At 38.5% G+C, this 26,133-nt stretch overlaps 1 protein-coding gene across 5 annotated transcripts; it reads left to right on the forward strand.

Annotated features, from left to right (window-relative positions):
- Nucleotides 1-4,625: 4,625 nt before the first annotated feature.
- AASDH (aminoadipate-semialdehyde dehydrogenase) lies at nt 4,626-24,454 on the forward strand. Of its 5 annotated transcripts, none has more exons than XM_069856013.1 (16): nt 4,626-4,659; nt 6,114-6,349; nt 6,856-7,109; nt 9,114-9,234; nt 9,957-10,303; nt 11,030-11,222; nt 12,920-13,161; nt 14,661-14,767; nt 15,215-15,387; nt 15,932-16,124; nt 16,609-16,727; nt 18,072-18,909; nt 20,012-20,175; nt 20,762-20,887; nt 22,231-22,362; nt 23,422-24,454. In XM_069856013.1, the coding sequence occupies exons 3-16, from the start codon at nt 6,880-6,882 to the stop codon at nt 23,827-23,829; spliced, it is 3,393 nt and encodes a 1,130-aa protein (XP_069712114.1). In that variant the 5' UTR covers nt 4,626-4,659; nt 6,114-6,349; nt 6,856-6,879; the 3' UTR covers nt 23,830-24,454. The 5 variants fall into 5 exon arrangements, with proteins under 5 accessions (XP_069712114.1, XP_069712115.1, XP_069712112.1 ...); XM_069856011.1 differs by lacking the exons at nt 4,626-4,659; nt 6,114-6,349 and adding exons at nt 6,441-6,529; nt 6,612-6,751; XM_069856014.1 differs by lacking the exons at nt 4,626-4,659; nt 6,114-6,349 and adding an exon at nt 5,541-5,582 and having other exon boundaries at nt 6,854-7,109.
- Nucleotides 24,455-26,133: the final 1,679 nt, after the last annotated feature.

The raw sequence follows: 26,133 nt of genomic DNA on the forward strand, positions 1-26,133 counted from the left end.
ATGTTTAGTGGATGGCCATCAGTTCACCTGGGGTTGAATGTACCTCTCTCAAAGATGCCTTCTTGCTAATAGCAATAACCTTCTTACATTTAGGTAATATGGAAAGCTTATTATGAATAACTGTTATTAAAATACATATTTACAGTAAAGACTTAACAGAAGTCAAATGTGCTGATGAAAACCGTGTGATCAGATTAAAACACAAAATCATACTGTTTTGATGCACGATTGTGCCTTCTATAAACCAAAGTTATTTTAATTATATAGCAGTCCCGGATTGTTTTGTTTCGGTCTTGCCCTGGAAGTGAGATATCACTGTTAGACTTGTTCACAAAGTACAGCTCATGAATTGGGTGATGTAATTTCAAATCATCAAAGTCTTAATGCAAAAGTATGTGAAATTTACTTTTCTCTTTTTAAGAAAATTACCAGAGCCTCAAGAATCAAATAGCTTCCTCACCAGTTTTTGCTTAGGATTTTTAAGAATGGAAGTGCGTAACTTTGGCATATATTAACATGTAAACAGACTTTTTAAATGAACTCCTTGTAACTAATTGTCCAAATTCTATGAACATGACATCTAGCATTTAATTTTAAAAACTAAAGACTCAGGGAAATGCTCAGCCAAAAGCTCTCTAGTTTTATAACTCTGAAATTCTTTTTTTGAAGTCCAGTGTAAGTACATGATCTTTGTGTGCTTCTATCAGTTCTCAGTAGGATGTGGAAGGAGAAAAATACTTGGCACTGCCATTTTTCTTCTGTTTCACATCTTGTTTTCTCCAGGGTAAGTCCTGACAATTTTTGAAGTCTAAGCTAATGTTCAGTGTGCTTTTCATATGCCAACATCCAAGGTAAACTGAAAAATAAAGTCACTTTTCATTCTTGACAGTAAATATGATGTATCAACTAAAGATTGTGAGTTGTTTTGAGTATAGTCTTATTTTGCTACATTACTGCTGTTACAATAAATATACTGTTTAAAAAAAAAAAAAAGAGTTCTGATGAACTATTAGCTATTGAATGCACAGTATCTTTTAATTGGCCACAATTGCATGGTTCCTTATTTACACGAAGTTCACTTGGACAATGAACCACTGGCTGAAATGGAAAAGCACCTTTTGAAAACTGTTGCAAATGTACGCACAATTGTAAAATATTTTGTATACCTCATTTTTTTCACTGAATATGAGCAACTTAATTTTAGATTTTCTATTTAATATTGTATTTTGGCCTTATAATTGTTCGTGATTTTGTTACAAAACAAAAAGAAGTTTAAGAGCCTCTTTCTTTCCCATTTTCTTCCACATAGTCGAGAATTACAGCACTGGTGATTAAATTAAAAAGGGAACTTTCTTACATAGGATTTGTAGCAATTGTGCCTGATAGACAATCACAAACCAAAAGTCTCAATTCAAGAATGCCTGTAAATACATTTTATGAAGTTAAGACTGAGACTTGTGCAGGTTCTCACTGGAACCAGAACCTATTTGCAGTCAGGTTTATGGGAGAATCCAGATCTTCCTGAGAATCAGGCTGTTTGTACTTCACCAAAACCATTACCTGCATTTTGGGAAATCTCGTCTTTTGTCTTAACCAGCAAGTTTGTTTGTTTTGTAATAGAACCATAACAGTTCACTTAGTAACCCAGGAAAAGAAGAACTGGGTGGAGTCGATCTGACCGCCCCCTTTCAGACTAACCAGGGAGGGTGTGAGAAGACAGAAAAACTGTCATTGACATTTTTTTACCTTTCTCCTTTCCTGCCCTCAAAAAAGTGATTTTTATAAGAAGGGATAAGCTGAGCTGTTAGGTTGTAGATACATGTGAGGAGCCCTTTCTACTTGAGATAAAAACTTAGGTGCACAGTTTAGCAAGATTGGAAGCAGAAGTATATAGATTTATCTGAAATGGTGACAGATTGTAAAAGAAACTTGTGCAGATAATACTCTTCTAACATGTTTTCAACAAAACTGGTATTTTTTGAAGTCTGGGAATAATTGCTTAAATGTTTTTTGGGCATTAGGTGGCATAATTCTGATAGCAATCAAAAGCATCCTAATGCCTTTTATCTCTCCATGTTACGCATGTGAAATTGCATCTGCTACTGTAAGCACCGCAGTTTTTAGATACACTACATGCCTAATCTTTAGCATTTATTTTTCAAAACCTTAAATTAAATGGGAGATACTTCTCAAGTGTTGCTTTATTCTCTGACAGATGGATTTATGCTTTGGATTACCAGGCATTTCTTCACCCCCAGCTGAAGCACTCATTCAATGAGAATGCGGGGGGAGAAAACTCAACGGTTTTAGGTGTTGCTATTTTTATTGATTTAATGTTTTACTGTGAAACTGTTTCTGCTGTGTTACCAACGTGGACCTGTGCCAAATTGTTATTTACAAAATGTGAAAAAACAGTAGAAAGCTGATGTCTAACTTCCCCCATCCACCATAATAAAGCGGTTATGAACTGGTCTCTTCGTTGTCTTTCTTCCTTGCGCCCTCCAACCCTGTGCATCACATGGTTCTATAATAAAGTCATCCTGAAACCAGTGATGTCATGAACAGCCATACTCAATAATCAAGCTAATTTGATTATTAAGTAAGGTATTCTCCAATGTGATGTCAGGCACACAGAGGCTTGTTCCGCCTAATGCATGTGCAACCATTGAAGCTGGTTATGTGACTTTTATACTGGTTAAACATATTGATATAGATTCTGGGAAACACATTACATATTCATTAATTTTCCTGGAGTAGGTATGTCTGTTATAATCCGTTCTCAGAATTTATTTACATAACTTACCTCCCTTTGGCACATGCATTCTGCCCTCTGAGGGTCTTCTTCTGGTCTTTAGATACAGTTGGAACTCTTCAAATGAACATTTGCATGAACTGCATACTGATTTTTTTTTTAACATGGTGGCGTGCAGTATGGGAAGCACCAGACACACACGTCTGCTCCCAGACCCAAAATACTGGGCAACTGAGAAACTACAGGGAGTTTAGGGAGTCTTAATACACACTCTGGATTTTGTTTCTATTTTTGCAGTATGGGACGTGTTTGTTCCCAACTCAGAACCTTCTGTCTAGATTTCAGTGAGTCTGCTCCCTGCACAAAGAATTTGAGAAGGGCAAGGCTTATTATGGTCTGATAATTTTTCATATCCGTTCTGTAAGGTGATCCACAGTAATACAATAATGTGACTGCATTTCCAGAGAGCATTGCATTTGGAACAATATTGCAGCTTTAACTGATGAATTCTCTATTTCCTCTAGGAGCAGACAGTGTTGTTTATCTCTCTGTGGAAGGGCTGGTATCATCCGTACAAGAAAGCATCAAAGCAAGACAAGAGAGTGAGAACAGCCTAAAAACCCAGAAGTGTTGGAAGGATTGGTCATTGCATAGTCTTTAGATACAGTTGAACTCTTCACCTCCCCTTCTTGTGCAGCTCTTAGACTCCTGGGGCTCCCCTGCAAGGCTGCATCTGATTCTAGCTAGTTCTTTTTCCTTTTGTCATTGTGCTAGTCCCTGTTATCCGGCTTAATTAGATACATCACATTCTCTCCACATTCTAAGTCCTTACTTAAGCATAAGTGCCCAGGTACATGCCAGTTAAAAGTTATTATTCAAACTAATCATGAGGTTTAACAAGACCAAGTGCAAGGTCCTCCACCTGGATTGGGGCAATCTCAGATTTCAATACAGGATGGGGGATGATGTGATTGAGAGCAGGCCTGCAGAGAAGGCCTTGCAGGTGCTGATTGATGAGAAGCTCGATATGAGCCAACAATGTGCGCTCACAACCAAGAAGGCCAACCGTATCCTGGGCTGCATCAGAAGTGTGGCCAGCAGGTCAAGAGAGGCGATTCTGCCCCTCTACTCCTCTCTTGTGAGACCTCAACTGGAGTATTGCATCCAGTTCTGGAATCCTCAACAAAGGAAGGATACGGAGCTGTTGGAAGGGGTCCAGAGGAGGGCTACAAGGATGATCAAAGGGCTAGAGCACCTCCCATCCAAGGGCAGGCTGAGAGAATTGAGGTTGTTCAGCCTGGAGAAGGCTCTAAGAAGATCTTATAGTGACCTTCCACTACCTGAAAGGCGCCTACAAGAAAGCTGTTCACAAAGGTTCGTGATAGGACTAGGGGCAATGGGTATAAACTGGAAAGGGGCAGATTTAGATTAGACATAAGTAAGAATTCCTTCACCATGAGAGCAGTGAGGCCCTGGCACAGGTTGCCCGGGGAAGGTGTGGACGCCCCGCCCCTCGAGGTGTTTAAGGCCGGGCTGGATGCGGCCTTGGACGTCACCACCTGTCCCGGAAATTACGTCATTGCCACCGCCCGGCAGCGGTGCAGGTAGCGGAGCCCGTACCACCTCCGGGCGGGGGGGGGGAGGGGTAAAAAGCCCATTTTACCCCCGTTGTGTTGTTCGAAGAACATCCGCTGGGGAAGCCTAGGCAGCCTCTGGCGCACGGGCCACTCCTCTCCCCGACCCCCCTCTGTGGGAGGGGGGACAAAATGGCGCCGTCCCGGGCCGGGCGCAGGTTTGCTTGCGTTATGCGCGCGCGACGACCGGCCGGCCAATGAGAGCGCTGGGCCGGGGCAGCGCCCCTCCCGCCAATGGGAAGCGCTGTCCTCGCGCCGCTGCGGCCGCCGCAGGTGGGGACTGAGGCCCGGGCGGGTCTGAACGGGCTGAGCCCAAGGGGATGAGGTTTAACAACGCCGGGTCCTGCACTTGGGGCACAACAGCCCAGTGCGGTGCTACAGGCTAGGGGAAGAGGGGCTAGAAAGCTGCCTGGAGGAGAGGGACCTGGGGGTGTTGGTTGACAGCGACTGAACATGAGCCAGCAGTGTGCCCAGGTGGCCAAGAAGGCCAATGGCATCTTGGCTTGTATCAGAAACGGTGTGACCAGCAGGTCCAGGGAGGTTATTCTCCCTCTGTACTCGGCACTGGTGAGACCGCTCCTCGAACTCTGTGTTCAGTTCTGGGCCCCTCACCACAAGAAGGATGTTGAGGCTCTGGAGCGAGTCCAGAGAAGAGCAACCAAGCTGGTGAAGGGGCTGGAGAACAGGCCTTATGAGGAGCGGCTGAGAGAGCTGGGGTTGTTTAGCCTGGAGAAGAGGAGGCTGAGGGGAGACCTCATTGCTCTCTATAACTACCTGAAAGGAAGTTGTAGAGAGGAGGGTGCTGGCCTCTTCTCCCAAATGACAGGGGACAGGACAAGAGGGAATGGCCTCAAGCTCTGCCAGGGGATGTTCAGGCTGGACGTCAGAAAAAAAACTTTCACGGAAAGGGTCGTTGGGCACTGGACCAGGTTGCCCAGGGAGGCATTTGAGTCGCAATCCCTGGGTGTATTTAAAGGACGGGTGGATGGGTGCTGAGAGGCATGGTTTAGTGGTTGGTAGGAATGGTTGGACTCGATGATGCAGTGGGTCTTTTCCAACCTAGTGATTCTGTGGCGGGCGTGGGTGTGGAGGAGCTGCTCAGAGCCTCTGCAGGTGGGGAGGGTTCCCGTTGGGGCCTTGGCAATGGGATTCTCTGCTTGGAAAGGAGAGATTTCTATTCCGCAGTTGTGTTAAAGAGAAAAATATTAGTTAAGTTATGATAAAACTATTAATTCAGTTGTGCTCAGCTTTAAAAAATAAAGGTGTCATAGTGAGAAACAGACCACAGGATGAGAGTTGGGGGTGTTCAGCCTGGAGAAGAGAAGGCTCCAAGGAGACCATAGAGTTACCTTCCGGTACCTGAAAGGGGCTACCAGAAAGCTGGGGAGGGACTGCTTATGAAGGCTTATAGTGGTGGGACCAGGGGCAATGGGTATCAATTGGAGAGGGACAGATTTAGACTAGACAAAAGAAAGAATTTCTTCACAATGAGAGTGGTGAGGCACTGGCACAGATTGCCCAGGGAAGCTGTGGCTGCCCCATCCCTGGAGGTGTTCAAGGCCGGGTTGGATGGGGCCTTGGGCAGCCTGGTCTAGTGGGAGATGTCACTGCACATGACAGGGGGGTTGTGAGGGTTTTGCCTTTTAATTTCTTGTTATGCTGGGCAAGAGGTGGGGGATACAGCGTATAATGTAAAAGCTGAGGCCTTGTTTTCTCCCTGAATATAGCACCTTGGAGACTCTGCAGCAAAGACTGTTGTAACTGGACTGGCATATATGCTATGGCACAAAGGGTATGTAAAAGGGTGTTCTATGGTTTTGTGCAGTGAAACAAGTCTCAGTTGCAGAGAACAAGTCTTTTGAGGAGCAGCTGATGGAGCTGGGGTGATTTAATCCTGAAGAAGAGGAGGCTGAGGGGAGATCTTATCGCTCTCTACAACTACCTGAAAGGAGGTTGCAGAGAGGTAAGTATTGATCTCTTCTCCCAAGTGACAGGTGATGGGGTAAGGGAATAGTTGCAAGCTGCGTCAGGAGAAGTGCAGAGTGGACATTAGGAAAAATTTCTTCACAGAAATACTTACAAAGCACTGGAACAGGCTGCCCAGGGAGATGGTTGAGTCACTATCCCTGGAGGTGTTTGAAAGGTGGGTAGATTAAGTGCTTAGGGATATGATTTAGTAGTAGACAGGTACAGTTGGAGTTAATGATCTCTATGGTCTTTTTCAGCCTAACAATTCTATGAAATCTTGGTGAATTACTGTATCTTGGGTTCTGGGAAGAGACCCATGGCAAATGATAAAAGCATTCGGCTTTGCACTTCCGCAATATGAGGTGTAGTGAAGCTGTGTTTTCAGCCAAGTACCCAAGTACGGTTTTTTCTTCCAGCTTGGTAGTGTTTTATGTGATTATATAATTTGACTGAAATATTAAGAGGTAGGTGATGGCACTATCTGCTTTGTTAATCTTTCAGGGGGATGAAGATAACACTGCTACGATGACTCTTCAGGAAATGGTGAAGCAGGCAGCTAGCCTGCACTCTGATAGAAAAGCAGTTTGGTTTGATGACTGCAATGACAAACCTCCAAATTCCTATACATATGCAACGGTGGTTAAGCTTGCCATGGAATTAACAACTTTCCTGCAACAGCACTGTGATGAGCGAGGAAAATGTGAAATAGGCCTTTACTGCTATCCAGGAATAAACTTACCGTCTTGGATCTTAGGGTAATGGTTTGAATGCCTGCATTCTGCGTTGGGTTTTTAAGGGTCATCTCTATTAAAGCATATTGTCCATTTCTTTATATTTTTAATAACATCAAAAATACAGTAATAACATAGTAATATAGTCAAGAAGCACTAGAGTCTGGCATTCTTTAAGGAAAAGTGTGGTAGGATTATAATCTTTTGAAAGGCCAATGCTGTTCTTTTTTAATCTACAGTACATTGATATGAAGTGTGTGTAATTTTCCCATTTTTAAAAAGCATAGGAATAAACATAGAAATATAAAAAAAAAGACTAGTATCTTTGTTATCACCTCCATTTTTAAACAAGGATAAGTGATGTAACAGAATAAATGCATATATATATAAAAATATATAAAATGAGTATGCAGGGGTGTGTGTTAATGTATTCTTGTCTTGTTAGGAAAAAAGATGCATGAAAGCCAATGTCTTGCTTTAAGCTAAATGCATATGTGGTTACAGTTCCATTACAAATATTTTAGAAGACAGCAATGAGCAATGACACTAAAGTGACATTCGTTTTTTAATGGCCTCACAATGTAAATGTTTATGATCTCAACAGTCAAGTTAATTCAGCATTTTAAAAATCCTACTTCTGCTCATAAATTGTAGTGTTTGTATACTTTTTATATATACATCTTTTATATCCATTGCATTTATGATGTAATTTAGAATCCTGGTATCACAAGCATATTTTCTGCAGCTGATCATACAGCAGCAGTTGTGGTTCTTAGGGGGATGGTGTGTGCCAGTATTTTCCTATTGTCACATTCCATCTAAAATACGCAATAGCGCAAGGAGACGTATCACAGTTGACTAAAGATTTCAGTGGAGTGAGCAGGCAAGCACCATAATCATAGACCTTCCAGAAGCACTGAAGGACTTTCTCACTGATCAGGAAACACTTTTCCCCCAGTTCAGCAGTGGAGCAGGTTACCCAGAGTTGTTGTGCAGGCACCATCCCCGGAGGTCTTGAAGAACTGACTGGATAAAGTCCTGAACACCCTGGTCTGGTGTCACAGTTGGCCCTGCACGAGCAGGAGGTTGGACTAGGCATCCTTGAAGTCCCTACCAATCTGATTTTTCCTATGTCCCAATGAACTGAGCAGCACAACAGTTTTCTTTTAATGTGTGACTGGGAACTACTGGAGCATTTTTAGTCTTAGAGCTATGATGACTTAGCAGTTAACTGCTTTGTATGAAATGGAGCAGGCTGATTCCAGTGGCTGTTCAAGTGTGCAGAATGCTGCTGTTTCCCAGTCTTTGTTCTGGATTGCATAATTATTGCAATGCTAAATCACTTACACAAAGAGGAAATATAATTAATTGTTCGTGGGAAGCCAGCCTTAGAATACGTGAAACAGTGTTTATGGACACTGTTCATATTTTAGTTGCCACTTACACATCTTGGCGTTTTGTGACATTAACAAATTCAAGTGTTTGTCTATCAAATTGAACCACTAGAGGGTGGCATTGGAGTGAACAACTGTTGGGGAAGCACTGCAAAATAAATGAGAGCACAATGAGTGTTCCTCTATTTATTGGGGAAAAAAAGCTCCAGTAGGTGCTCAGTTTCTCTTTTGCTGGATTCTTTAGGCTAGTGAGAACAGAAAGTGTCTTCAGTGTGCCGACTTTAGGTGTTTTTTTAAAATATGTTTGCACATGTATAAATGAAAAGCTTATATTTCTGTTCCAAGTCAACAGCAGAAGCTTTTGTTTGTGACACCTTTATCATCACCAACCTGCTTGGCCAGAAATAATGTTGAATGTTTTAATCTAGCTTTAATTATTTCCTTACTGCAAAGTACCAAAAGGCAACACTGATTATTGGGAATAAAGTAGGAAGAATAAAATATTTGAAAGTAGTGTTATGACTACATTTTCTAGCTCAGGGGACTATAAAAGTATAAAAGAAATGCTAGTGAAACTTAAGAGGGTTTCCTTATTTTTTAAAAAAATATGTTTAAAACATTTATGTATTGTTAGAATCCTTCAAGTTCCAGCTGCCTATTCTCCTATTGATCCAGATGCACCACCAATGTTATCCGCTTACTTCATGAAGAAAAGCAATCTTCAGTATGTTCTTGTTGAGAATGACAAAATAGACGTAAGTGTTCAAGCTTTTACAGGAAGCATTAAATGGGAATTTAGAAATGTATAACTCTTCAGATTGTTTTCTGTTTTAATAGGCTTCAACGGGGTTGTTTTGTTTCTCCATGTCAAGAGGTCATCTTTCTCATTCAGGAAAGAACATCTTTAAAATTAGAAATACAAAGTGCTTCTCCTTCCCTATTAAAAAAAACCAAAAACCAAAAAAACCACCTGCTTTCCTATTACAGTGTAGTCCAGGCAAGCTTATTAGGCACCAATGCTGGAATAGTATACTTCACAGTGCTGTGTGAAAGCTGAGAGTTGTGAGTCTTCAGTGGTTAAAAAATACTTGGACATTTAAATCTTTGGTTTCCTTTTTTCCAACTCCTTCCAAATCTTATATCCTCACTTGTTGCAAAGGCAATAGACAAGATTGGTCCATCTAGTTATGACTCTTCTGCTGAATTCTTTTGTATGTTTTCTCTTTATTTTCATTATTTGCTCAGAGAATTGTTTATTTAGTATTTATAAAGTCTGTGTTCACTTATATTTAATATGTATTTAATATATAAAAATACATGAGCTTAAAACTGCCTAATGTGTTGTATTCCAAAAGCTGAGGTATGAAAAGCCACAGCTTATTTGTATGAATCATTGTTTCATATTTCATTGCATATCGTAGAACAATAACAGTATATCCTGAGTTCTGCTGTGTAAATTCTCTCTTTTGTTTTACAGAAATTCCAAATGTCTCACGTTGATTGGTTTTATCACAGTTCTTCTACAATAGAACATATTGGTTTAACTCTCTTCCAAAAGAGCTCAAGCAACGCTGATTTAAGTTCACGAGCAGATGATGTGAAGACTAACTACGAACCTTTCAATGCTATGAGTAACTCGCAGCCAGGACATACCCATACCATTTGCCCAGATCAAACTAATGTAAAAATATCAGAAGGAGAATCCATGGATGTTGGCCAGAAATACTCTTTAGCATACATACTGCATACATCAGGAACTACAGGGATTCCCAAAATAGTCAGAGTGCCTCATAAATGTATAGTGCCAAATATTGAGCATCTTAGGTAAGTGTTTCCAGTTTTCCTTTTAAATGCATTTACAAATTTGACGTTTGGGGACTCTAATACTTCAGAGGAGCATAGATGGGGTTCTGCTACCACTGCTTTGCCTCTTCTGCCTTCCTTGCCTCTTCAGGTTTCGCTGTCTTTGTTTCTATTGTTTCCGAAATAGCACCATACTGAATTTTGTTTCTCTAAATGTTAGTGTTTAAACAGTGCTTTACTTGAATTTTTGAGGGATGTACTTAAGTATTGTATTCTGGCTTGTAGCTTAAAAGAAACAGATAACAAAGTTAATTATTTGTTCTCAATTAGATTTAGTGTATTCTGTAGTTTTTGCATCCTAATTCCTGTTTCCGTTTTTTTGTTTCATTTAATACTTTCTAAAAGAATCTATTATGGAAAATCCTACCTTTTTTTCCTTTCCTTTTTCCTTTTTATTTTTTTTATAATGAGCGTCCATTAGTTGAAATATACAAATATACCCTTCAGTATACTGTATCAGTGTGTAATATGGTGAATAACTTTGGAAAGAACCTCATTAGCATAATCAATAGTTATATTCTTGATGCAGGAGCTCTCATTCAAATTGTCTAGCCTCCGTGTGCTTGTGTATTGAGTGTGTCCTTTAAGATTTTGCTGAAGTCCATTTATTTCATGCTGGTCGTCTAGTTTGGAAATGTTTTTTAACAATATGCATCAGATTTGTAATTCCTAGCTTTCTCATTTTAGATCCATATTTGAGATCACACAGGATGATATGCTGTTCCTGGCTTCTCCTCTAACGTTTGACCCATCTGTGGTTGAACTGTTCATTGCTCTGACAAGTGGAGCCTCTATTCTGGTAGTACCCAACACTATTAAAATGATGCCTGTGGAGCTGTCTGTGGCTCTGTTTCACCGTCACCATGTGACGGTGTTGCAGGTAGGCAACACCTAAGGTAAATGTCTTCAGTGTCTCACTTCTCACCTATGCTAATGTGTGCTACTTTTTCGTCAGTCTAGACACAAATGGTAATAGAGCGGGTGTGTTCTTCCTTGAAAGCACAGCTCATGCTATCTTTCTGCTGTAATGTGTTAACTGTTTAGAAAATTACCATTTGATTGAAGCCTCATTTTGTGATGAAAGACAATGAACTAAAAATAAACCTGACATTCATTTTAAGAAACCGTTAATTCTTAAGAATTAATTAAATTATTATGTTAATTAAGCAGTTCGTTCTGAAAACTTTGGTAATGGAATAACCTGTTACAGACATTTTTAGCACCATATAATGGGCTTGATACTGAAGCCTTTCCTTATAAATAGCTTTTAAGTTTTGATGGTAGTCCCTATGCTAGGAATACAACAACTAGACTAGTGCCATTTATAGGGTGGTAAAATGTTTGTCATTTTTACAATAATTGATCCACTGCAACACTTACTGTTTTCAGGTCACCTGCTTATATGAGGCTTTGTGTGCCTCTTACATCTTGGAATAGATAATATCAAAATTCATTTTTTGAAAGTGTACTTGATGTTACGAGCATCCAGCATGGCTGAATAAGCCTAGCCCTTATCTTGTAGCGTAAAGAGGTGTTTCGTACAACTATTAGTTGAGTATAGAGACTTAAATCAGCGTGGGGGGAAAGAGTTACTAGAAATGGATCTCACTTGTAGCTGACTTCGAACAAAGTGAGTATGGTCTGGTTAGTCTATTAATTGTGATAAGTCAACCCTTAAGCCTTGCTTTGGCATTAATGTTGTAATTTTGAAGTATTAGTGCTCCTAGAAGTGCTAAGGTTTCCTTTTTTTTTTGTGGAGTGGCGGTACTTCAGATTGTAGGATACAAATTTAAGATTAATAAGAAATAATTAAATTAATTTTCCATTCCTCTTACTGGAAAAAATAGCTAAGAATGAGAGTGAAGTGTGACTTAAAATGATTTACTGTTTTTCTTCCTTATTGAAAGGCTCCAATAGTTTTACAGAAGAAGCTGTATTTAAGAAAACTGTTTTGATTGGGGCTTTTCCTTTCATTTTTTCCATGCTCATTTTGGAGAGTGAAGTGATAGTTTTCAGAAAAACTAATCTTTGTAAACCATTACATTTACATAAATCAGGAACAACCTGAAGTCTAGCATCCTATACATTTTTAGTGTTATGGAAAGGTCTTTAAATTTTCTATATGCAGATTAATCAGATGTATAGGTTATATTTTAGCTATAACATGTTGGAACGAGGGGGAGAAAAGCCCAAACAGTAACATCAAGAGAATACTGTTTGCTGCTTTCTATTTCAAAGTAATTAACTGAAGAACTAATGTGCACACACTTTACATAATAGCTGAGCCACAACATGGATCCCATAACATGTAAAATAGAAATTCTCTAGAATATATATTGGTGCTCATAGTACTTACTAAGAGCTTTACACAATAAACAAAATTTTGCTGAACACGAGCACAATCTATACTGGTATCTGATGGTTGATGTCGTCTACTATATGTAGATGATTGTGAAGTACATATACTATATAGCTTTGCAGTGCGTATGATAAGGCAGGAAGTGGTGTACACGTATATTGAAAAAAAAATCAAGTCTTTCTCTTATCCTTTTTTTTTTTTTAATATGTATCATTGAGGCAACACCAACGCTTCTCAGAAGGTTTGGAGCTCACATTATTAAATCAACAGTGTTATCTGCAAATACTTCACTCCGTGTCTTAGCCCTTGGTGGTGAAGCATTTCCTGTACTGAATCTCCTGAGGAATTGGAAGCATAAGGAGAACAAAACAAGTATTTTCAATCTTTATGGTATTACTGAAGTGTCAAGCTGGGCCACTTGCTACAAGATTCCTGAAGAGGTTTTTAGTGCTGATTTTAGGTAGGAAATTTCACTGTTTTCGTGGCTTGGCAAGAGAATGATGAAAAACATTAGACATACAACCTCGGTCTCCTGTTTCCAGGGCTACTGAGTCCTCATAAGTGTTCATGCTGGTAGAAGTTAGGTCTGTTTTTTATGTAGAAATAGATTAATCCATCCTTTCATGCTCTAATACAACACTGTTAATAAAAGTTGTTAATTAGTGATTCTTGAATGACAGAACTGCAGTCTGAAATTCTGTGTAATTGTAGACCTGTTACATTTCACATAACGTATTGTGAAGGTCTATGTTTTAGTTTTCTCTGTATCTAGACCTCTTCCTCATTCCAGCCTGTGATTCCACATGCTGAATCTGGACTGGACTAGTTCAGGGTGTGCTGATTGTGTTGCAGTGTTGAATGAATGTTGCACTTCTGCAGGCAAATGGCTCCTACCCAATTTGCTAGTAACCTCACTAGCATAGTCTTGCTCATCATGAGGCTTTTCCAGTGAAATCTTGCATTTTCAGAGAGAAGAAACCTAACACAGCTGTCAGTGAGAGTAAAGGAATGGAGCTCTGTAACTTTTAATCTTACTTAGAACAAAGATATAGCTTAGATTTGTCAAGTTCAGTATGTTGTTTCTGAAATTCACTTATTTTAAGTAAATGGAAGAGAAGATTCTCACTTGACATAAATAAACATTTCACAAAATTTGACTGCTTTTTGGCCAACTTGAGATGAAGAATTCGTTGACTGTTCAGAGAAAAAGAAGTTTCAACAGGCTAAATAACAGGAGTTGAACAAGAACTGTTAGGGTAAAATATGATACTTCATGACAGAAATTGAACTGGAACCTGCTTCTAACTTCATATATTACCAAAAGTATTTAAAGTTACTTTGCTTTTTAAATTTTGCTGTACTGAAGAAAACATTATTGTCTACTCCTACTCAGAAATATATTCCGTATGAGGTTTTGCAAGGCTACAGAATGAAAGGGAAGGAAGGAGTTGGCCTGTAGCTCAACTGAAGTCTGAAATAGATAGAAATTAATGTTTCTTTTATTTCTGTCTTTTCTGAAAGAGTCAACTGTAGTTATTGCTACAACATCAGTAATAAAAATAGATACAAGCTCAAACTAGATAGGACAGGGAAAGAATGAATTGGACAGCAGCTACATGCGTTTAAATTGGTTGCATTTGATGGAACTTTGAACCTGGGGGACTTAAAAACTGGCTGAAACTCAAGGTACTTTCAGGATATTTCAGGGTCCATCCAGGCTTTATTTTCTATCATTCTGTGCTTTTTAGTATACGATAATGAAACCTGTGCACATTGATGATGTTTTTAATTTTGAACAAACTGAGATGTTTTTAAAGAAGAAACATTTGTGAGAGAAGCCCACACATCTACTTTTAATACAAATCCTTTAGCAGACTGTAAGCTAACTCATTTCTGGAACAGCTGTTTTGTGTTCAGAAGGGAAGGGTGTTTACTGTTTTCTCTTTTTTATGTATTTAGAGCTGATTTCCCTATACCCTTGGGATCACCACTCCTTGGAACAAAAGTTGAGGTCAGAGATACCAGTGGTTCTGCAGTTCTAGAAGGCGAGGGACAAATATTTATAGGTTGTTTGATATTTCTTCTTCTAAGTTACTTTTCTGAAATCATTGAGTTTTAATAATGCATTGATTATTTTACTTGGTATCTACCTCTGATATGCAGATTAATATAGCATTTTAAGTTTTGGGCAGGGAACCTTCTCCTGATGTTTTAGGTTGTTGGACTCGTGAACAAGAAATTACCATAATTCTTGCTATAGGCTGTGCTTTCATTATATTGATATTTTTTCTTGCTTGCATTTTGACATTCTGTGTTCAAGTAATTTCTGTGTGTTAACTGAATTAAATGCATAGTCCAGTTTGAACATTGCAGAAGATTAGACATTCACAATAGTCTTTCAGTATTTCTTATAATGCTTGTTAGAGTTCAGGAGCATTTAATTAAATACTCTTTATAATTTTAATTTACAATTAGCCATTTACTTTATATGACCACTATCTTTTCTTGTATAGGTGGTAAAGAGCGATTCTGCTTTCTTGATGATGAAATAACTGTACCCCTGGACACAATGAGAGAAACAGGGGATTTTGTAAGAGTACGGAATTCACAGTTGTTCTTCATGGGTCGGAAAGACAATCAAATTAAACGTCATGGCAAACGTTTTAATATTGAATGTCTGCAGCAGGTAATAAGACGTGTAGTGAGTGAGGTATGCCGGTATAAAAGAGTAGGGGTAAGGAACACATTATCTTCATAAATGGTTATTTAGTCATTTTCAGGTGACTGTTAGGAGTCTAAAAGAAATTGAGAAGGTGTATTATCTAAAACCTGGTCACATAATTTAGGAAGGAGTTTGGTTGTTCTGAGTTCTTGTAAATTGTTTTATTATATGGTTTCTTCCAGCAGAATTGAGAGCTGTATAAACACCTGAAAAATATGGAGCGTTGCAGTGGAGTGTTTGTATCGTGATTGTTCTGCAAGGTTGAATGTCACGCTCATGGATTATATCTTGTTCGTGGCATTTAGGCAAATAATACATACATCTCTGAGTTTGTTTTTATGCGAAGACATGCAAACTTCAGTTACAAGAGAAGATATTTCATAGGATATTCTGTAGGAATGTGAGACGGATACAGATATTAAATGTGTGTTTTTTAAAGTTATGGGTTTTACTCCTTTTACTCTACTGTTGAGCTGCATTTCAAAACAAGAATATTTTTAAATTACAGGCTACTGAAGATCTTTGTCAGGTAGAAGCTTGTGCTGTGACCTGGTATCAGCAGGAAAAACTTATCCTATTTGTAGTACCGAAAGATGATTTAGAAGAGAGAGAAACGCTTAAAGAACTCCAGAAATGTCTACCAGCTTATGCAGTCCCTGATGAGCTTGTACTGATTAAAGCTTTGCCTTTAACATCACATGGTAAATGAAACTGTTAAGTTCCCTTAACGGTCTCTATTCTGTTTGATTTTATTGTTCTGTTGACCAAAATGCAGTACCTGATTCATCATTTTTGAATGGGTAGATTAGATCATTAACTCCTGGTAGGAAAACATAGCCATGTATCGTGTTTTCTTGATAATGTTTAATTCCAGAGTCAAAGAGTAATGATAAAATTAATTTAGTATTAACACCACACATGTATTTTCTCAGTTGTTCCTGTTGCACTCTGCAACAGAGCCCTGACTTCAGATGGGGAAAGGTCAGGCCTTGAGGAGGGGATTATGTGGGAGGCTAGGGTAAATTTTCAAAAACCTTACTGGGTTTTGTGTAGTTGATTGATGGGTGCAGTTGAATATGAGTAAGAAGTGTGTACAAGAATAAAGTGACTATTTGAGCAGAGCAAGTTTTGGAAGTGTAAATGCTAAAAGAACGATAAAAAAATCATACTTTATTTTCTACAAAGGCAAAGTTGATATATCTGAACTGAACAAGATTTACCAGAACCATCTAAACTCCAGAAGGCGTGACAGTAAGCTGAGTGGCGCAGAGGAATTGTGGGAAAGATTGCAGTATTTATGGAAGGTAGTATTTTGAGCTGCCTTTTATCTTTGCAAGTGGATCATTATACATGTGTCAGGAATTAAACAGTTTTAAGAACTATGACTAATGCAACCAGAACATTCTAGCTGCCTATAGATTTAAGCAGTACAGTTCTTTCTGTTCCGTTAATACTTAAATATAGTCCCTCTGCAGTGGCCAAGAGGGAGTCATTTATATTTCTTTATCATATGAAACTTCAGGCTATGAGGTATAAGCAGTTAGCATAGGAAGGATGTAACCTGTCAGTAGCTTTTTGAATACTGTTTCACATGCCAAAGAAGGTATCCCTAAGGGAAACAAGGAACTGGGGCATGGAAGCTTTGTACAAAATAGCTGTGTTAGTAGAGTTTCTTATTTCTAAGGATAATTATGAATTGTAGAGTCTTTTTAAATAGATGGCACAGTAGCATAATCATTCCTTGGGTTGTTTGTATTTTTTCTAAATTTCTTTCCTGAAGGCTTGTTTTTGAAGGTACTGAAATAGGATGCCGAACAGTAGTGTGGTTTTTCTCAATGACAGACTTCCAAGTTTCATCTGGGAGTGGAATTTGATGTGGTTAGGACATGAACATGTAAATGCAGCGAGATTAGTAACATTTGGCTGTGCTGGTACTCACTGTATATAAATGACAGAAATAGCTATAATGATAGCTATAGAAATTATAACCCAAAGGGGTGAGATGTGCCCTTGAACTATTATTAACAGCAGAAGGCAGCTTCCCAAACCAGTGGATTTCGACTTCACACCCAGACTTAACAAGAAGGGAGTTCAGTGAGAGGAAACATAGTAACTGCTGTTTGTTGTAGTAACAATGCCAAATCCAAAATCCTTCATGAATTGAAGGGGTTATAGCTTCAGAAGTAGGTAGATAAGTAGGATACTTAAATAATTCAGAAGTAAAAGATAACAGTTTGTTTAAGTTTTATTAATAAAATAAAGCACCTAAATAAATTTTATCAAAAGGTGTAACTGTTTTATCTGCAAAGTTATCATTCTTAAATGGTATCAAGATTGAAAATGGCCAACAAAAATACAGCACAATTTGCTTTTATTCCTTAAACTACAGAACTGGAATTGAGCAATTTTGTAGTAGAGAACAAGCATCTTCCTGTTTCCCTGTTCCTCCCCACCTCTTGTCCATCACGACCTGTATTGGCACTGACATGTTTTGTGTGATTTTTTGCAGAGTAGCGAGTTTACCAAGTTGTTGATTTTTAGTAGGACTTCTGGGTATTCAGATGGATTTTACCCTACTTGAGTTTGTGTGTGCGTGACACGGTGCAACACCAATGGATTGTTACCTCTTTCGTTCTTGTTTTCTCTAGTCTGCTCTAGGTCTCCTAGGTGATTCCACTGAAGTTTCTAAAGATGCAGTATTTCTGTACAGTGGCGGAGACTCCTTAAAGGCTCTACGATTTTATGATGAAATTGAGATGTTAGTAGGCAGAGCTGTGCCTGAACTCCTTGAAATTATTCTCAGCTGCTCAATTGAAGAGGTTTATAGACACATTCTTAAAATTCTGTTTCCAGATAAAGACCAATTAATAAATTATGACAATGTTGTGAAAAGGAAACTTGGTGGGAACAGTGGAGAAGAATTCCATGGGAAATATATTAAACTGAAATCTGAAAGAGATTTCAAAGTTGCTTCAGGGTTAAATTCATTTATTGCACTAAGCAGAGGAAATAAATTTTTTTCTATGGATTTCACAAAGACCTTTATGCAATCCAATAATACAGTACAGATGGGAGTGGAACTGCTACAGCAACCATCCTTTCTGCATTCAGTGACTCCAAGTATAATGGAAAGCCCTGCGCAAGGGTGTGAAGTGGAGAACAGAATTTCAGCAGTTATGAGCAAGGCAAATGAAACTGGCTGTTGCTCTGTACAGCAGAACCATGCAGAATGTAGTCATGTAACAACAGCAGAGTTGGCGTTATATGTAAGATGGAAGTCAAATACAAGAAAATGTGTTGATGCATCACCACTAATTATAATACAATCTAAAGAAGAATTATCCGCATCTGTGTATGTTGGCTCTCACTCTCATGCAATGCAGGCGATTGATCTAGATTTGGGAGAAATAAAATGGGAGAAGAACCTTGGAGATCGTATTGAATCTTCTGCCTGCGTATCTAAGTGTGGAAACTTCATTGTTGTTGGTATGTCTTTTGTTTCAACTTTCATTTTAAATAGTTTTTTCTCCTAAATGCAAGATGAGTGATAGAGTACCTTATTTCTTACCTTTGAATGCCTTCCATATACACTTATCCATAAAATTCCATATATGCTTCAGAACTAATCTGTTATAAAGTAGAAATGAAAGGAAGAAGTAATTTAAGCTTAACCAGTGATGGAGCATATCTAGCATATGCACTTGTTTATTATATGCCAATTTACTAATAAGGCCTTATTAAGGAATAGTCAATGGGTACGGTTTCTTTTTAGTGGTTGATTAAGGTGTGACCTTTAAACTGTTTCTTATTAAAAGTATAGAAAGGTGATGTAGTATTGAAATGTTTTTAAAAATTGATAAAGGTAGAAATTAGTATGTGGTGCCTCAGGTAATTAAACTCTGAAAAATAATCTCCTTTGGTTCTTTTTTGAGATGCAAACAACATGTTTGGATAGTTTTTTTGTTTTATCATATCCATTGTCAACAGGGACAGTTGTTATTAGTGTTATCTTTTTAGGCAATATGTATCCATCACTGGTTAGCACAGGTGTCCAGGTGGTGATGTTTTTCATGCGAAGTTAATATTACTGTCTTTTTGCTAGTATTTTGATTGCTGTTTATTTTGATAACAAAATTGAATGTGTTTTGGTTTTTTTTTTCAAACTGAAGGAGTTTCTAGAACTACAGTACAGGTTTTGTTAGAAAACATACAGACTTTATTCTTTCAGCATCTTTGTTTTCAGAAAGGAAGATGAGTGAGAGAGGTAGTTAAAACAACTTTCTTGTTCTCCCTTTTCAGCAACTCTTCATGTCTTCTAATATTATTACTGTAAAATTTGATAGAAAGGGAGTGAAATAAGCATATTCTAAATGTAACTTGGAAAGAGAACACAGAACAATGAACTTTGAATGTACAAGCTATCCGCAAAAATTTTGAGTTAAAAAAGGAGGAGGAGCTTTGGAAAAAGTTTTGAAACTGTACCTCGTGAGTCATTTTATTTCTTTCCAGCAGTGATGCAGCTAGTAGCATAAATCACAACATAAATAAAAATACCTTTTTTCCCCCTGTTGTGTTTTATTTCACACAGGTTGTTATAATGGCTTAGTGTATGTGCTTCACAGCAGCGATGGAGAAATATACTGGACTTTTATCACAGAAGATACTGTGAAGAGCTCTGCAGTTGTAGACCCTTGCAATGGACTAGTCTACATAGGATCACATGACCAACATGTGTATGCTTTGGATATTTATGTAAGAACACTGACTAACTTTTATGTATAGACGAATAAATATCCAACTTAGACCCTGTTTTTAGTACACCAGATGAAGCTCCACTGGTGTTAGCATTAATATTAGAGTCCAACTTTTGAAATAATTAGACTTGCTTGAAGTGGTGTTAAGTTACGTGGTAGTAAATATTTTCAGTGGTGTTCTCAGCCGTGGTACTTGTGCTCCTAGTCCTGGTTGAAACAAAATCTTAAGTCTGTTGGTTATTCAGTTGTCTGTGGGTGTTCCAGAATTAGGTGCCCAGCTAGAAATAAAGCTATGTCTTAAGGGCATAGAGAGAGTCTAACATTCTAAAAGAGCAGATGAAGGGAGATAGAAAATAAGAGAGGCAGAATTACTAACTGAATTTCTTTTATTTCCTGGAAGAGATTGTAGCCAACAGCATATGTGTTGCTCTAATAGCATGTGGATTATATCTTCACTTTTTAATTAGTATTTGCTGAATAAATGCACTGTTTGATAAGCTTTGACATTAGAAGGTCTCTGGAAACACGATGAGCTTTAACTCCTATTTTAAAAACTTTATTTATCATTTTTCTTGTGCTTACAGAAAAAGGCATGTGTATGGCAGTTACATTGTGGAGGTGGAGCTGTGTTTTCATCTCCTTGTCTAAGTTCTTTTCCGCATCATCTTTACGTTGCTACACTAGGAGGACTATTATTGGCTGTAAATCCGGTATGTGCCTTTGCTTACTTGTTTTGATCCCAATCTCGTATTTAAATTAAACCAAAATGCATTTTTGAAGTTAAGATTGCTTTTCTGATGAAAGGAACTAGATGATCATATGTTGCCCTAAGGTATTTTTTACTTGAGTGCCTTATTCTTATACACAACATTACCATAATAATTCCTGTATTTTGGAAAGCTATCTGGTTATAAAGAGAACTGAAGTGACTTTCTTGAATTTACATGCTGACTGGAGACCAAAGTTGGAATCAGTGTCTTCTCATTCCCACATACAACTTTATCAGTAAAATTAGTGACTGAGGGCATGTCTGTAGATTTTTTTTTTTTCCCAGACTCCTTTTGACAGTAAGATTAGAATAAAAAATACACAGAACTTAGTGAAATCAGAACAGAGAAAGAAGCCCCTTCATTCCTTCTACTATTTCCCTCCCTGTAGTCATTTGAAGAGCAGTCCCCCTTTATCTTGGACTGCTATTCTGTTCTCTGCACTGGGGAAATGGCATTCTTGATAGATGTGTTAAAAGTTCATGGTTTTCTGAGGAATTGTTGGCTTACAGCTTGTACTGTCTGATAAAAGGAACAGTCACTTGGATCAGCTATTCATGTTTTTGTAGTTACACAACCCAGAGCATCAGCCCTAACCATCTTTACTCCTACCCAATACAATTTCCTCAGTAATACCCAACCTACCAGTAGAAAACCAGTGTATGGGTTTGCAGCTCTAGAGCACTATGGTTAAGAAAACCAGAATTTGTTTTTTCCATAGTTCTGAGTAACAGGTAGTTGAGAAACCAGCTGTAACTCAAAGTAATTATTTATGAAAATAGTAATGTACAGGTTATGGTGACAATCATAGATTGTGGGTTGCAGCATTTCCTGCAGTAAGTATTTTTAGTTCATGACAATGTGACTTGTTTTCAATGTGTCCTCTCTTTCACTGGTCTTCATCACATACTGAGGAGCTGGGAATGGAGTAAAAAATGAATCTGTCATTTATTAAAACCACTATTATTATGCTATTATCATTATTATCTTGCCTAGACAGAGGAAGAGAAGGGTGGAGAGGGATATTGAGCATCCCCAAAAAACTACTGAACATTTTGTTGGAATAAGATTGGAAGAGTAGTATTGCTTCTGGTATCCAGTCCTGAATGGATGCTTGCTTTTCTTTGCTTTTTGGGTTTTGTTTGGGTTTCTTTTGTAGTTTTCTGGGTTTCCCCTCCCCAACCCCGATTCTTATTGGCTGGGTGAAGCTGGGAAGGAAGGGTAGTTTTGTGGAGCTTATTACAGTTGTGTTAAGCATTAGATATTCCATACTGCCATTTTTTTAGGTGACAGGGAATAGGATTTGGAAAAGCTTCTTGGGAAAACCACTCTTCTCCTCTCCTCACTGCAATGAGAATTATGTTTGTGTTGGATGTGTGGATGGAAACTTATATAGTTACACTCATTCTGGAGAAAAGGTAAGTGCTGCTGTTCGTTTTTTTATCTTCATCACAAAACTATGAGTAAGATGCATTATTAATACTGTTTTCTGAGTTTTTATGATTAGTATATGCATTTTTTGTGAACCAAATATAAGTCTTTATTTATTGTTACAGAGGAGAAAGTAGAAAAACTGTTTGCCTATGGTAGTCCAGGCAGTTCATGGCAAAACCACACATGAACTGCAGACTTTGAAGTTGCTTGATGCAGTCACAGAATTTCTAGTTCAGAGCTCACACCCAAAGTGAGTGATCAAGACTAGTGTCAGCAAATGAAACTATATGGGTTTAGTTTGGCAGTTTTTCTAGCGTGTTTAAAGTCATCTCTTCTGTAAGGTAGTGGCTATTTGGAAGTAAAGGTTTCTTAGAATGTTTATGCATTTATTGAAAAGTATTGACATCACAGCAGAGATGAGTCAAAACATAATTCTGGCAAAATATGCATCAGCCTTCACATTGAATTAGTTCCCTGGAAATTAATGTGGTTTGTATCTGATGTTAACACAACTGACACTGTTCCTCTTTATTTGCCTCAGATGCAGAATACATGGCAATTCCTAAGCTGTTTCTGATTATAAAATACGTTAGCCCGTGCCCTGCTCCCTGTTTGCTTGCATCAGTGTTGCAGAACTGATGATCTCTTCAGGGGGGAACTGCACATCATTGGCACGAGTAGAGGGAATCTATATTACAAAAGGAATATTTGCCTTTTTGGCAAAGAATGGCATGTTAACAGAATTCTTGAAATTCATTACTAATTGTGGTACAAGTGCCCAAGAATATTTCTTTCCTGAGCTGGCCATCTTTCTGTGGGCCTCACAGAAGGCAGTAGTGCTCACGTGTCCATTTTACGAGTCTTGGTGTGTAAAACTCCACTTGTAATTTAACAAGTATTTACCAGCCCTCACTGAAACCTAGTATGCTGTTGAAATAAAGTGCTCTCCTGTCAACAACTCCTCTATTAAAAAAAAATACAGTTGCTGTTAAACTGTTAATGTGAACAACCCTTGATAATGGGTGGTTATGTTCTTTCTGTAGGTTTGGCAGTTTTCCACTAATGGACCAGTGTTTTCATCTCCATGCATCTCAAGTTTAACTAAGCAAGAAATATTTTTTGGCTCCCATGATTGCTTTATCTACTGTTGTAATATGGAGGGTAAATTACTGTGGAGATTTAAAGCCACTTCAAGTGTATATGGAACACCATTTGTTTTCCAAAGTGATGCCTTAAAGAACAAAATTCTTTTGGCAGCAGTATCTACAGATGGCAAAGTGTGGATCCTCAATGCCAAGAATGGAACAGCAGAAGGAGTAGATAAGCTTCCAGGAGAGGTTTTCTCTTCCCCTGTGGTATGGGGAACAAAGCTTGTTGTTGGCTGTAGAAACGATTATGTTTATTGCCTAGATTTGTATGTAACAGGAAAAAAAGAACAGCCAAGGTATTAGCCTGCTTGATTTTTCTTGTTTACATTTGTAAACTAGGAACTCACAGGTGCTCTCTACCTCTCTGCCTATTTCACTGTAAGCAAGAAGTGCTCTTTGCAGACTTCTTGGGTAGAATTTTGCACCAGGCAGTGTCCAGAGTAGGTAAAGCGATGTTTGTTGACTTGCTGTACTGACTGAAGGAGGGCGGCTACTCAGCACCCAGCCAGACATTTCACTGTCCCTCCCTTATTTCGGAGCTCCAGTTCATGAAAGAACGTGTTTCAGATGGTTTGGATTTGAATGTTATGCTTTGACCTGTGCAGTAAGAAAGCAAAATTCAGTAGTTTGGCTTCAAACACTTGCAGGATTGGGATAAACAGCAGTACAGTGCCATACTCTGCAGCCTGGAATAACTTGTCTCCCTGAGCGAGGAATGTGTTCCTCTCTCTGAGTCCAGTCTGGCCTGTGCCCCGAGGTTCCTCCCTAGCTCACTGTACCTGTAGGTGCAGCATGAATTCTAAGTTGAAGCGTACACTGCTCAAATCAACTTTTGTCAAATAATTTTTTAACTGGTTTGACAGAATGCTTTCTACAACATCTTCGCAAAGAACTATTAATAAAGGGTTGCGTAAATTGCTTTTGGTTGTCTTTGTATCAGAAACGGCGTGACCAGCAGGTCCAGGGAGGTTATCCTCCCTCTGTACTCGGCACTGGTGAGACCGCTCCTCGAATACTGTGTTCAGTTCTGGGCCCCTCACCACAAGAAGGATGTTGAGGCTCTGGAGAGAGTCCAGAGAAGAGCAACAAAGCTGGTGAAAGGGCTGGAGAACAGGCCTTATGAGGAGCGGCTGAGAGAGCTGGGGTTGTTTAGCCTGGAGAAGAGGAGGCTGAGGGGAGACCTCATTGCTCTCTACAACTACCTGAAAGGACGTTGTAGAGAGGAGGGTGCTGGCCTCTTCTCCCAAGTGACAGGGGACAGGACAAGAGGGAATGGCTTCAAGCTCCGCCAGGGGAGGTTTAGGCTAGACGTTAGGAAAAAATTCTTTACAGAAAGGGTCATTGGGCACTGGAACAGGCTGCCCAGGGAGGTGGTTGATTCACCTTCCCTGGAGGCGTTTAAGGCACGGGTGGACGAGGTGCTGAGGGATATGGTTTAGTGTTTGGTAGGAACGGTTGGACTCGGTGATCCGGTGGGTCTCTTCCAACCTGGTTATTCTGTGATTCTGTGATTCTGTGATTCTGTGATGCCATAAAAACAATTGCCAGTGGTCGTGGTAACACAAGTCAAATATTTGTAGTGACAAAAGTACACGTAACTGAAAGCAGCTTCCTGATTGTGAGTTTTCTAACAGAACTAGAGTAGAAACATTATCTTATTTTCTGTGGTGAGCCACCTACTTTGAATTCTAACACCCTGAATTAAAAAGTAAAGTTAGAAGTTGCACTATGTTGTTTCATCACATCTGGTTCTTGTATTTTATCATTAGTAGAAATGCATAGGCACGACACTTGTGGCACTGTAAAAACTTCTATTTATAAAGCAAACCTGAACTGCACGGTTAGCAAAAGGAGATACACAATACATACATCATTGATTAGATAATTTTGACCTGGTTATAGTTTAATAAGAATTAAAATGACATTAGTATAATAAACAATTGCACTTTAAAACATTTGAAAAATTAAAAAAGTACACAACAAATACCCCACAATTATACATCTTATAGTTTTTATACATTACTATATGAACATAGAGGTTAATCATACATAACCTTATCAGAAGAAATGGTATTTTGTGTGCATAAGTTACAAAAAATTGAGACAATATACTACATAGTGGTTTGTTCAGATCTTAAAACATTTTTGCTGTTTTCAACTTGGTAGTAACGTTTTGGTTTCATTTTTACAGATTTCCAACACTTTATCAGAAGTGGCTGCAACAAAGCTAAAGCAAAGTAACACTTCATTGGTATTTAGTGCAAATTTCTGTTAATTTAACATGAAATGTCACTGCTGAACATGTACACTTTAGAAATGTTTCCACCAAGTACTGTACATAATACAGTTTCCATTATTACACTAGATACCTTTATGGTTGAAAAGACCCTCTGCTTTGAAGCTTTAGATTAAGACCATCCTAAATGAAAGCTCTATTCTATGTGCTATAAATGTATTGGAAAATTGCATCCTTATGTCATGCACAATAGCACCTAATTTTGTTATGCTTCTCACAATACCAGTATTTTTAACTCTTTAATCCTGATTTACTTCACCTTCTCTATATTTCTGCCTAGCTCCTTCTCCCAAAAAATAACCATAACGATG

The sequence above is a fragment of the Phaenicophaeus curvirostris genome, chromosome 4 (assembly GCF_032191515.1).
Source record: "Phaenicophaeus curvirostris isolate KB17595 chromosome 4, BPBGC_Pcur_1.0, whole genome shotgun sequence".
In the NCBI taxonomy this organism is placed as follows: Eukaryota; Metazoa; Chordata; class Aves; order Cuculiformes; family Cuculidae; genus Phaenicophaeus; species Phaenicophaeus curvirostris.

Excerpts from the sequence above, each read along its gene's own strand:
- AASDH (XM_069856013.1), top strand. The coding sequence starts at position 6,880 with ATGACTCTTCAGGAAATGGTGAAGCAGGCAGCTAGCCTGCACTCTGAT. Across the intron at positions 7,110-9,113 it reads TTACCGTCTTGGATCTTAGG|AATCCTTCAAGTTCCAGCTG; the intron begins GTAATGGTTTGA and ends ATGTATTGTTAG. Across the intron at positions 22,363-23,421 it reads ACACTCATTCTGGAGAAAAG|GTTTGGCAGTTTTCCACTAA; the intron begins GTAAGTGCTGCT and ends TTCTTTCTGTAG.